The 12,836-nt window shown below is 33.3% G+C and overlaps 2 protein-coding genes across 2 annotated transcripts in view; one reads left to right on the top strand and one right to left on the bottom strand.

Moving 5' to 3' along the window:
* Positions 1-207: 207 nt before the first annotated feature.
* On the top strand, positions 208-1,849 carry LOC137654948 (uncharacterized). The gene is made up of 3 exons (XM_068388846.1): positions 208-219; positions 895-1,007; positions 1,338-1,849. The coding sequence occupies exons 1-3, from the start codon at positions 208-210 to the stop codon at positions 1,798-1,800; spliced, it is 588 nt and encodes a 195-aa protein (XP_068244947.1). The 3' UTR covers positions 1,801-1,849.
* A 3,804-nt stretch (positions 1,850-5,653) lies between these two features.
* LOC137655151 (filaggrin-2-like) overlaps positions 5,654-12,836 on the bottom strand; it is a 9,260-nt gene continuing 2,077 nt past the window's right edge. Inside the window, exons 3-6 of the mRNA XM_068389031.1 lie at positions 9,271-9,299; positions 8,265-9,059; positions 7,147-7,206; positions 5,654-6,456 (exon numbers count right to left, since the gene is read on the bottom strand). Of these exons, the coding sequence (XP_068245132.1) occupies positions 5,662-6,456; positions 7,147-7,206; positions 8,265-9,059; positions 9,271-9,299 (1,679 nt within the window). The 3' untranslated portion in view covers positions 5,654-5,661. The remainder of the gene's footprint in view (positions 6,457-7,146; positions 7,207-8,264; positions 9,060-9,270; positions 9,300-12,836) is intronic.

Here is a 12,836-nt window from a genome sequence, read left to right as displayed (position 1 = left end):
ATTTTGAAGAAAAGTTTCCTCGCGAATATCGATAGATTTACTTCAATGGTCAGTGTTATTACAAAAGCAATTTCCTCATGAAACGCTTTCCAAGGTTTCCTCTAAAACCAAAGGTCGACTTCCTTCTCGATGGATATAAAAGGAGGAATCTCAAAATAGTCGACACTCACTCAACCATCAGTGGCCACTGAACATCGACGTTCAACTATGAAGATTCTGGTACGTTCTAAGACTAACAGACACCTGTGCATACAGAAATAAACACAAGCTCGTACACATGCGTATATATATATATATATATATATATATATATATATATATATATATATATATATATATATATATATATTTTATATATATATATACATACATATATATATATATATATATAATTTATATATATATATATATATATATATATATATATGTATATATATATATATATATATATATATATATATATATATATATATACATATATGTTTATGTATATCTAAGATGAAAACAAAGGAGCTAGTGCAATGAGTTTATTCATTTTAATCTAATATTTATAGCTTGGCGTGGGAGTTAAATAACCCTATGTATCAGTATTTGTATATTTGGACAGTGAGTGACATTTGGGAACATAGGTATTAATTAGTATAATGAAAATTTTTCTATTTAGAAGTTGTATGTGTGCATATAGATACATATAAATATAAACAAACATACACAGTAGATAGATATTTAAAATTCCATTTCAGCAGGCATCAATTGCTAGTTTATGAATTAAAAAGGAATATTTTTTTACAAATAAATAAAGACAGCTTTAACTGTTCTTTTGTAGAATATGAAGTGTTCTCCAGTGTAGGAGCATTATTTTTGAATTACAGTTAAAAGTTATGTTATTCGCAGGTGATTGTGCTCTTGGCAGCTGCCGCTTGCGCTACTGAAGTTGAGAAGCGAGAGGCGGAGCCTGGTTATGGAAGCTATGGCCATGTGACTCCCTATCATCGTCCTTCTTATGGATATGGCTATTCCCACCACCACAAGAGATCTGCTGATCCTGAACCTGAAGCTGAACCTTCCTATGGCTCTGGTAACTCTTATGGGTACCGCAGCTACCGTCCAGTGACCTATGGCTATGCTCACCACCACCACAAGAGATCTGCTGATCCTGAGCCTGAAGCTGAACCTTCCTATGGCTCTGGTAACTCTTATGGGTACCGCAGCTACCGTCCAGTGACCTATGGCTATGCTCACCACCACCACAAGAGATCTGCTGATCCTGAGCCTGAAGCTGAACCTTCCTATGGCTATGGTAACTCTTATGGGTACCGCAGCTACCGTCCAGTGACCTATGGCTACTCTCACCACCACCACAAGAGATCTGCTGATCCTGAGCCTGAAGCTGAACCTTCCTATGGCTATGGTAACTCTTATGGGTACCGCAGCTACCGTCCAGTGACCTATGGCTACTCTCACCACCACCACAAGAGATCTGCTGATCCTGAGCCTGAAGCTGAACCTTCCTATGGCTATGGTAACTCTTATGGGTACCGCAGCTACCGTCCAGTGACCTATGGCTACTCTCACCACCACCACAAGAGATCTGCTGATCCTGAGCCTGAAGCTGAACCTTCCTATGGCTATGGTAACTCTTATGGGTACCGCAGCTACCGTCCAGTGACTTATGGTTATTCCCGTCACTATCACAAGCGATCTGCTGAACCTGAACCTTCTTATGGTAATAGCCATAGCTATCACACTCCAGTGTACCACAGGCCATCATATGGTTATACCTATGGTGGATATCATTAAGCAAACAGGAGCCTCACTGTGAATGTACTGTACAATGTTGATCGATGAGTGTTTCTTTCACCGAATATAATAATATATAAAATTAAGCAAGAAATTGACTCTTTATATTCCCCTGAATTCTTTGGATAAAGAAAATGTTTTAGTTCATAACTATGCAGTACCTGAACTTTTAACTCGGCAGCTTTCTTACCTGAAACATGTGAATAATTAGATCTGTATTTATTCCATCTTCGCCAACTCTTCGTGGGAATGATAATGATCGTTGTATTGTAAAATCTATACAATATTATAAGGTACATTAATTTGACTGCTGGTAGGAAGCTCTGATATGCCTCTGCTCTGACTGGTATCATGTAAAGGTAGTACACTCTAGCTTGTAATTTTCATTACTTCCTCGAAAACTTTCAACAATCACTTTCTTTTTTTGTCTTTTTATTTATAGGATCCCAAGTATCATTTGATATCCATAACTTTCTCCTTGTAACTACATGTACCAAAACTTCACTACCAACTGACTGATATATGATCTTGATATCATACCCTTCTTCGTTAATTGTCTGCTCTTCTTCTCTTAAATTCTCTAAGACTGCAAATTGATTCCTACATTCAATTGCAAAGGTTTCTCTCTGCTCATCCAGAAGCTTAGTTGTATCAAACCTAGGTATCATATCTACATTCTTATTGAGTACTTTTAGTTTTAATTTCAGTGTGGCAATGAAGAGCTGGTGATCACTACCAATATCTGCACCTCTATAGCTTCTAACATTTCTTAGAGTCCTCCTTCTCTTTTTATTAATGGCTACGTGATCTATTTGCTTTTCGTAATTTCCATATCGTCACCCTCATAAACTAACTGCCTAATTAGTTTTCTCCACTTGTTGGGAAATAAAAAAACCTCCTCATTTCCTAATTCTTTATATCATTGTATTGAGCTTCAATTAACAAATTCTAATTCACAAATTCTTCTGCTAAAAATTTGTGAATTGAAACTCAAGACAATGATATAAAGAATTAGGAAATGATAAAGTTTTTTTTTGAGTTCCCAACAAGTGGAGAAAATGACTTAGGCAATTAGTTTATGAGGGTGACGATATGGTGAAATCCATGCATATTTATGGATGTCTTTGTTCTGGAAAAGAGTACCTCCAATAACGAGATTGTTTGCTGATCAAAAGCTTATAAATTAGGCTCCATTTTCATTTGCAACTTTGTCAAGTCCCTCAACACCCATCACATTCTCCATGCCTTGATTAATATTTCCAACTTTAGCATTGAAGTTACCGATAACAATTTTCATATCTTTCTCTGGGATCTCATCTATTACACTCTGCAGGTCTTCATAGTATTCATATATATATATATATATATATATATATATATATATATATATATATATATATGTATATATATATATATACTGTATATATATATATATATATATATATATATATATATATATATATATATACAGTATATATATGTATATATGTATATATATATATATACATATATATATATATATATATATATATATATATATATATATTGTGTATATATATATGTATATATATATGTAGATATATATATATATATATATATATATATATATATATATATATATATATATATATGAATAATAAAAATGATAATGAAAAGAAACGCAGCTGTTCCTAGTATACTGCAGGAAAAAGGCCTTAGATGTCCTTTCACTTCTGTCTGTTCATTGTGTTTTTGTGACAGTGTATGCAGGCAAATTTTCTTAGTTCGTCAATACATTGTAGTCTCTGGCTTTCCCTACTTCGCTTGAAATCTCTAGTGACCCATTTTGTTATTCGTCTTGTCCATCTGTCATATATCATTCTCATTATATGTCCCTCCTTGGTCCATTTATCTTATATGATGTCAGAATAATGATGGTGATGAAGATGATGATGATGATGGTGATGATATATTACTGAATTATGATGAAACTTTTACTTTTAAAGTTCCTTTTGTGGGATATATTGATAATTCAAAAGTTAGGAAATAATGGAGAAAGGACCAATGTCTAGTTTTCCATTCAGTTACTTACTGAAAGATTCATAGGAAAATAAGAACTCTGTAGATGAAACTTTAAGCGAGAAATAACCTAGTTTAAACAGGGTAATGATTTTTCGTAGTACTTTGTTTATATATATTAATCGATGATTGGTATTGATTAATATATGTTAATCAATACATTTTGTTATAATAAATCAGTTAGAATTCACGCTGAGGATTTTCACTAATGTGAATCGCTTAACAATGGGTTGAAATTATTAGAAGACATTTACAAACAGTAGTTCAGGAAGTTTAATTTATTCTAACTAGCTCTACTATTAATCTCAAAATAGATAATTCAGAGTTGAGTTCGGCACAAAAAATTTGTTATAGTTTAGCCGTTTAATGACAATTATTTTAATTGCAAATGGTTTTTATGCAAATCCTACATTTTCTTTTTTGATTTATAACCCTTTACCTAGTAGAGCTGAGATTTAATTTGCCTCTGTGCTTATAGATATTTCTCATTCTTAGTAATTTTTCAAAAGTTTCTCTTACAAAACCTCCAGTTTAAGGAAAAAATAAGCCGTCACTAGAGAAGGATTCAATATAGCACTATCTGGCTAGTCAAAGGATCCAATAATTTTCCAGTAGTAGCATCTCAATGGGTGGCTGGTGCCTGGGACAACCTACTACTTAAAACGCTATGATAGATATTCAGGTTGTGTTCCTAAACAGTTATTAATTTCTGTTTTTTCTCCCTTATTCCCGTACTATACTCGAAGGACAGTTCTTTCTTGCATCTCTGAGTTACTCCCTTTAGCTTTTTCTTTCTTGTTCACTAACAAAAAAAAGTCTTCATATAGGGGGTGACTCCAGAGACAAACACCGTAACAGTAACTGTCATGTTCATCCTTTAATAGCTGAATAAAGCATGTACTTTTTGAAAAATAAAACTTCTATAATTAATGCTCCTCTTGATTTAGAAAACTTTTCGATCAAAACTCATTCAAGTCTCGTATATCATCTAAAGCTTCTAAGATCTTGATGTCTGTTTACTAACTAACTCACCAATTAGCCTTTGTTATGTCACAAATAATTATTTAAGAAATGGGTATTTCTTCTTTCCAAGTTTTAGTTTCTATAAAAAAATATTCATAATAATTCTTATTTTCATTTTATGGTAAGCGTAGGCACAGGATTTTTCAATTATCATACAATGTTACAGGCATCATAGCGAAAATTTACTAATATGTATTGTATGTAGTTTATACTGTAATACAATAAGTACTACATGTATTGAAAGTAATGTTGCATCATAAAGCATTGATAGAACTTGTTTTGACTTTGATTGTAAGTGTTTTAGCGTATGTTAAAGAGTATTGAATCCTGTATAAGTTTCCTCAAAGATAGAATATGTTTCTTCTTATTTTTGCGCTGCATATGGGATTAGAATCCTTTATGGTGATGCTCATTTGTTATTTTTTGTATTGAATATCACGTAATGTTTACATGAAGCCAGTCAGAGCAGAAGCATGGTAGATACTACTACCAGCAGTCAAATTAAAAAAGTTTATAATAATATATCATTATTCCCACTAAGAGTTGGCGAAGATGGGATAAACACAGAGCTAATTATTCATATGTTTCAGGTAAGAAAGTTGCCTAGTTAAAGGGTCATATACTGCATAGTTATAAACTAAAACATTTTCTTTATCCAAAGAATTCAGGGGAGAATAAAGAGACAATATCTTGCTTAATTTCATATATTATTATATTCGGTGAACGAAACACTCATCGATCAACATTGTACAGTACATTCGTAGTGAGGCTCCTGTTAGCTTAATGATATCCACCATAGGTATAACCATATGATGGCCTGTGGTACACTGGAGTGTAATAACTATGGCTATTACCATAAGAAGGTTCAGGTTCAGCAGATCGCTTGTGATAGTGACTGGAATAACCATAGGTCACTGGACGGTAGCTGCGGTACCCATAAGAGTTACCATGACCATAGGAAGGTTCAGCTTCAGGTTCAGGATCAGCAGATCTCTTGTGGTGGTGGTGAGAATAGCCATAGGTCACTGGACGGTAGCTGCGGTACCCATAAGAGTTACCATAGCCATAGGAAGGTTCAGCTTCAGGTTCAGGATCAGCAGATCTCTTGTGGTGGTGGTGAGAATAGCCATAGGTCACTGGACGGTAGCTGCGGTACCCATAAGAGTTACCATAGCCATAGGAAGGTTCAGCTTCAGGTTCAGGATCAGCAGATCTCTTGTGGTGGTGGTGAGAATAGCCATAGGTCACTGGACGGTAGCTGCGGTACCCATAAGAGTTACCATAGCCATAGGAAGGTTCAGCTTCAGGTTCAGGATCAGCAGATCTCTTGTGGTGGTGGTGAGAATAGCCATAGGTCACTGGACGGTAGCTGCGGTACCCATAAGAGTTACCAGAGCCATAGGAAGGTTCAGCTTCAGGTTCAGGATCAGCAGATCTCTTGTGGTAGTGGGAATAGCCATATCCATAAGAAGGACGATGATAGTGAGTCACTTGGCCATAGCTTCCATAACCAGGCTCCGCCTCTCGCTTCTCAACTTCAGTAGCGCAAGCGGCAGCTGCCAAGAGCACAATCACCTGTGAATAACATAACTTTCAACAGTAATTCAAAAATGATGCTCCTACTCTGGAGAAGACTTCGTATTCTACAGAATAACAGTTAAAGTTGTCTCTCTAGTTTGAAAGAAAATATTCCTTTTTAATTCATATACTAGCAATTGACACCTGCTGAAATAGAATTTGAAATATCTATCTACTGTATATGTGTGTTTATGTATGTATGTATTTATATGTGAATATGAAACTTCTGAATATGCAAATTTTCATGATAATAATTAATACCTAATGTTCCCAAATGTCACTCACTGTCCAAAAATGAAAATTCTGTTACAGGGGGAAATTCAACCCACATGCCAAGCTATTAGTATTAGATTAAAATGAATAATCTCAGTGCACTAGCTCTTTTTTTCCATCTAAGACATACATAAACAGATATGTATATATATTTATATATATATATATATATATATATATATATATATATATATATATATTTATATATATATATATGTAAATATATATATATATATATATATATATATATATATATATATATATATACATATATATATATATGTATATACATATATATATATATATATATATATATAGATATATATATGTATATATATATATATATATATATATATATATATATATATATATATGCGTGTGTATGCATAGGTATCTGTGAGACTTCGAACGTACCAGAATCTTCATAGTTGAACGTCGATGTTCAGTGGCCACTGATGGTTGAGTGAGTGTCGACTATTTTGAGATTCCTCCTTTTATATCCATCGGGAAGGAAGTCGACCTTTGCTTTTAGAGGAAACCTTGGAAAGCGTTTCATGAGGAAATTGCTTCTGTAATAACACTGACCATTGAAGTAAATCTATCGATATTCGCGAGGAAAATTGTCTTCTAAATTTGACCGTGAAATTAGCGGATCATTTGACAAAAAATAACTTTGTTTTTACGTAATATATGAATGGGGCTTAATATCCCTTGCAAAGTAAATTTCTAACAATGTTTCTGCACATATGGATAGTTACCTTTCTTTTAGTGTTTAATAAGAAAGGTACAAACTTTATTGTTTTGAACTAAGTAAACTCTATATAAATATATGTATATGTATATATATATATATATATATATATATATATATATATTTATATATATATGTATATATATATATATATATATATATATATATATATATACTTTAATACAGTATTTGTATGTATACATACACACACACACACATATATATATATATATATATATATATATTTATATATATATATATATATATATATATATATATATATATATATACATACATACATATATGTATATGTATATCTAAGATGGAAACAAAGGACCTAGTGCAATGAGTTTATTCATTTTAATCTAATATTTATAGCTTGGCATGGGAGTTAAATAACCCTATGTAACAGTACTTGTATATTTGGACAGTGAGTGACATTTGGGATCATAAGGTATTAATTAGTATCATGAAAATTTTTTTATTTAGAAGTTGTATGTGTGCATATAGATACATATAAATATAAACAAACATATACAGTAGATAGATATTTCAAATTCCATTTCAGCACGCGTCAATTGCTAGTTTATGAATTAAAAAGGAATATTTTCTTTCAAAATAAATAAAGACAACTTTAACTATTCTTTTGAAGAATACGAAGTCTTCTCCAGAGTAGGAGCATCATTTCTGAATTATTGTTGAAAGTTATGTTATTCGCAGGTGATTGTGCTCTTGGCAGCTGCCGCTTGCGCTACTGAAGTTGAGAAGCGAGAGGCGGAGCCTGGTTATGGAAGCTATGGCCATGTGACTCACTATCATCGTCCTTCTTATGGATATGGCTATTCCCACTACCATAAGAGATCTGCTGATCCTGAACCTGAAGCTGAACCTTCCTATGGCTATGGTAACTCTTATGGGTACCGCAGCTACCGTCCAGTGACCTATGGCTACTCTCACCATTTGTATAAGAGATCTGCTGATCCTGAACCTGAAGCTGAACCTTCCTATGGCTATGGTAACTCTTATGGGTACCGCAGCTACCGTCCAGTGACCTATGGCTATTCTCACCATCTCTATAAGAGATCTGCTGATCCTGAACCTGAAGCTGAACCTTCCTATGGCTATGGTAACTCTTATGGGTACCGCAGCTACCGTCCAGTGACCTATGGCTATTCTCACCATCTCTATAAGAGATCTGCTGATCCTGAACCTGAAGCTGAACCTTCCTATGGCTATGGTAACTCTTATGGGTACCGCAGCTACCGTCCAGTAACCTATGGCTACTCTCACCACTACCACAAGAGATCTGCTGATCCTGAACCGGAAGCTGAACCTTCCTATGGCTCAGGTAACTCTTATGGGTACCGCAGCTACCGTCCAGTGACCTATGGTTATTCTCACCACCTCTATAAGAGATCTGCTGATCCTGAACCTGAAGCTGAACCTTCCTATGGTCATGGTAACTCTTATGGGTACCGCAGCTACCGTCCAGTGACCTATGGTTATTCCCGTCACTATCACAAGCGATCTGCTGAACCTGAACCTTCTTATGGTAATAGCCATAGCTATCACACTCCTGTGTACCAAAGGCCATCATACGGTTATACCTATGGTGGATATCATTAAGCTAACAGGAGCCTCACTATGAATGTATTGTACAATGTTGATCGATGAGTGTTTCGTTTACCGAATATAATAATATATGAAATTAAGCAAGATATTGACTCTTTATATTCCCCTGAATTCTTTGGATGAAGAAAATGTTTTAGTTCATAACTATGCACTACCTGAACTTTTAACTCAGCAGCTTTCTTACCTGAAACATGTGAATAACTAGATCTGTATTTATTCCATCTTCGCCAACTCTTCGTGGGAATAATGATGATCATTGTATTGTAAAATCTATACAATATTATAAGGTACATTAATGTGGCTGCTGGTAGGAAGCTCTAATATGCCCCTGCTCTGACTGGTATCATGTAAAGTTAGTATACTCTAGCTTGTAATTTTCATTACTTCCTCGAAAACTTTCAACAATCACTTTCTTTTTTTGTCTTCTCATTTATAGGATCCCAAGTATCATTTGATATCCATAACTTTCTCCTTGTAACTACATGTACCAAAACTTCACTACCAACTGACTGATATATGATCTAAATATCACACCATTCTTCGTTAATTGTCTGCTTTTCTTCTCTTAAAGTCTCTAAGACTGCAAATCGATTCCTACATTCAATTGCAAAGGTTTCTCTGTGCTCATCCAGAATCTTGGTTGTATCAAACCTAGGTATTATATCTACATTTTTATTGAGTACTTTTAGTTTTAATTTCAGTGTGGCAATGAAGAGCTGGTGATCACTACCAATATCTGCACCTCTATAGCTTCTAACATTTCTTAGATTCCTCCTTCTCTTTTTATTAATGGCTACGTGATTTATTTGGTTTTCGTAATTTCCATATCGTCACCCTCATAAACTAACTGCCTAAGTAGTTTTCTCCACTTGTTGGGAAATAAAAAAACCTTCTCATTTCCTAATTCTTTATATCATTGTATTGAGCTTCAATTAACAAATTCTAATTCACAAATTCTTCTGCTAAGAATTTGTGAATTGAAACTCAAGACAATGATATAAAGAATTAGGAAATGATAAAGTTTTTTTTTGAGTTCCCAACAAGTGGAGAAAATTACTTAGGCAATTAGTTTATGAGGGTGACGATATGGTGAAATCCATGCATATTTATGGATGTCTTTGTCCTGGAAAAGAGTACCTCTAATAACGAGATTGTTTGCTGAACAAAAACTTATAAATTGAGCTCCATTTTCATTTGCAAAATCGTAAGGTCCCTCAATACCCATCACATTCTCCATGCCTTGATTAATATTCCCAACTTTAGCATTGAAGTCACCAATAACAATTTTCATATCTTTTTCTGGGATCTCATCTATTACACTCTGCAGGTCTTCGTAGTATTCATATATATATATATATATATATATATATATATATATATATATATATATATATATATATGTATATATATATATATATATATATATATATATATATATATATATATATATATATATATATAAAAGAAACGCAGCTGTTTCTATTTCACTGCAGGAAAAAGGCCTTAGACGTCCTTTCACTTCTGTCTGTTCATTGACTTTTTATGACAGTGTATGCACGCAAATTCTCTTAGTTCGTCAATCCATCGTATTCTCTGCCTTTCCCTACTTCGCTTGTAATCTCTAGTGACCCATTTTGTTATTCGTCTTGTCCATCTGTCATATATCATTCTTATTATATGTCCTTCCTTGCTCCATTTATCTTATATGTTGTCAGAATAATGATGGTGATGATGATGATTATGATGGTGATGATGGATTACTGAATTATGATGAAACTTTTACTTTTAAAGTTCCTTTTGTGGGATATATTGACAATTCAAAAGTTAGGAAATAATAGAGAAAAGGACCATTGTCTAGTTTTTCATTCAGTTACTGAAAGTTTCATAGGAAAGTAAGAACTCTGTAGGCAAGATATAACCTAATTTAAATAGGGTAATGATTATTCGTAGTACTTAGTTTACCTATATTAATCGATGATTGGTTTTGATTAATACATGTTAATCAATACATTTTGCTATAATAAATCAGTTAGAATTCACGCTGAGGATTTTCACTAATGTGAATCGCTTAACAAAGGCTTAAAATTATTTGAATACATTTACAAACAGTCGTTCTGGAAGTTTAATTTATTATAACTAGTTCTACTATTAATCTCAAAATAGATAATTCAGAGTTGAGTTCGGCACAAAAATCTGTGTTATAGTTTAGCCGTTCAATGGTAATTATTTTAATTGTAAATGGTTTTTATGCAAATCCTACATTTTCTTTTTTGATTTATAATCCTTTACCTAGTAGAGCTGAGATTTGATTTTGCCTCTGTGCTTATAGATATTTCTCATTCTTAGTAATTTTTGAAAAGTTTCTCTTATAAACCCTTCATTATTATTATTATTATTATTATTATTATTATTATTATTATTATTATTATTATTATTATTATTCTTATTCTTCTTCTTCTTCTTCTTCTTCTTCTTCTAATTATTATTATTATTATTATTATTATTATTATTATTATTATTATTATTATTATTATTATTATTATTATTATCATTTTCATTGTTATTATTATTTTTATTATTATTATCATTCTTCTTCTTCTTCTTCTTCTTCTTCTTCTTCTTCTTCTTCTTCTTCTTCTTCTTCTTCTTCTTCTTCTTCTTCTTCTTCTTATTATTATTATTTTTCTTCTCCTTCTTCTTCTTCTTCTTCTTCTTCTTCTTCTTCTTCTTCTTCTTCTTCTTCTTCTTATTAGCTAAGCTACAACCCTAGGTGGCAAAGCTAGGTGCTATAAGCCCAAGGACTCCAACAGGGAATACAGACCAGAGAGGAAAGGGAATAAGGCAACAGATATAATAGTGTGCCTGAATGTACCTTTAAGCAAGAGAACACTAACCCAAGACAGTGCAGGACCATAGGCCAGATCCCATGGTACTTCTCAAAACTAGATAGCAATGAATGGTTTAATCTTGGAGTGTCCTTCTCCTACAAGAGCTGCTTACCATAGTGAAATAATCTATTCTATCTTTAACAAGTGGAAAGTGGCCACTGAACAGTTGCAGCAATTAACCCCTTGAGAGAAGAAGAATTTTCCAACAATGTTAGTGTCATCAGGTGAATGAAGAAAGAGGAGAATTTGGAAAGAATAGCCCAGACTATTCGGTGTTTGTGAAGTCTAAGGAAAAATAAGCCGTCACTAGAGAAGGATTCAATATAGCACTATCTGGCTAGTCAAAGGATCCAATAATTTTCCAGTAGTAGCATCTCAATGGGCGGCTGGTGCCTGGGGCAACCTACTACCTAAAACGCTATGATACATATTCAGGTTGTGTTCATCAACAGTTATTAATTTCTGCTTTTTCTCCCTTATTCCCGTACTATACTCGAAGGACAGTTCTTTCTTACATCTCAGAGTTACTCCCTTTTGCCTTTTCTTTCTTGTTCACTAACAAAAAAAAGTCTTCATATAGGGGGTGACTCCAGAGACAAACACCGTAACAGTAACTGTCATGTTCATCCTTTAACAACTGAATAAAGAATGTACTTTTTGAAAAATAAAACTTCTATAATTAGCGCTCCTCTTGATTTAGAAAACTTTTCGATTAAAACTTATTTAACTCTCGTATATCATCTAAAGCTTCTAAGATCTTGTTGTCTGTTTACTAACTAGCCCACCAATTAGCCTTTGTTATATCACAAATAATTATTTAACAAATGGGTATC

This window comes from Palaemon carinicauda, chromosome 16 (genome assembly GCF_036898095.1).
Source record: "Palaemon carinicauda isolate YSFRI2023 chromosome 16, ASM3689809v2, whole genome shotgun sequence".
In the NCBI taxonomy this organism is placed as follows: domain Eukaryota; kingdom Metazoa; phylum Arthropoda; class Malacostraca; order Decapoda; family Palaemonidae; genus Palaemon; species Palaemon carinicauda.
The sequence above is the reverse complement of the archived record's forward strand: the minus strand, read 5'-3'. Positions and strand labels throughout refer to the sequence as shown.

What these genes read in the sequence shown, in the direction of transcription:
- LOC137654948 (XM_068388846.1), top strand. An exon ending in TATCATCGTCCTTCTTATGG is followed by an intron (nt 1,008 to 1,337) that starts ATATGGCTATTC and finishes CCGTCCAGTGAC; the next exon opens with CTATGGCTACTCTCACCACC.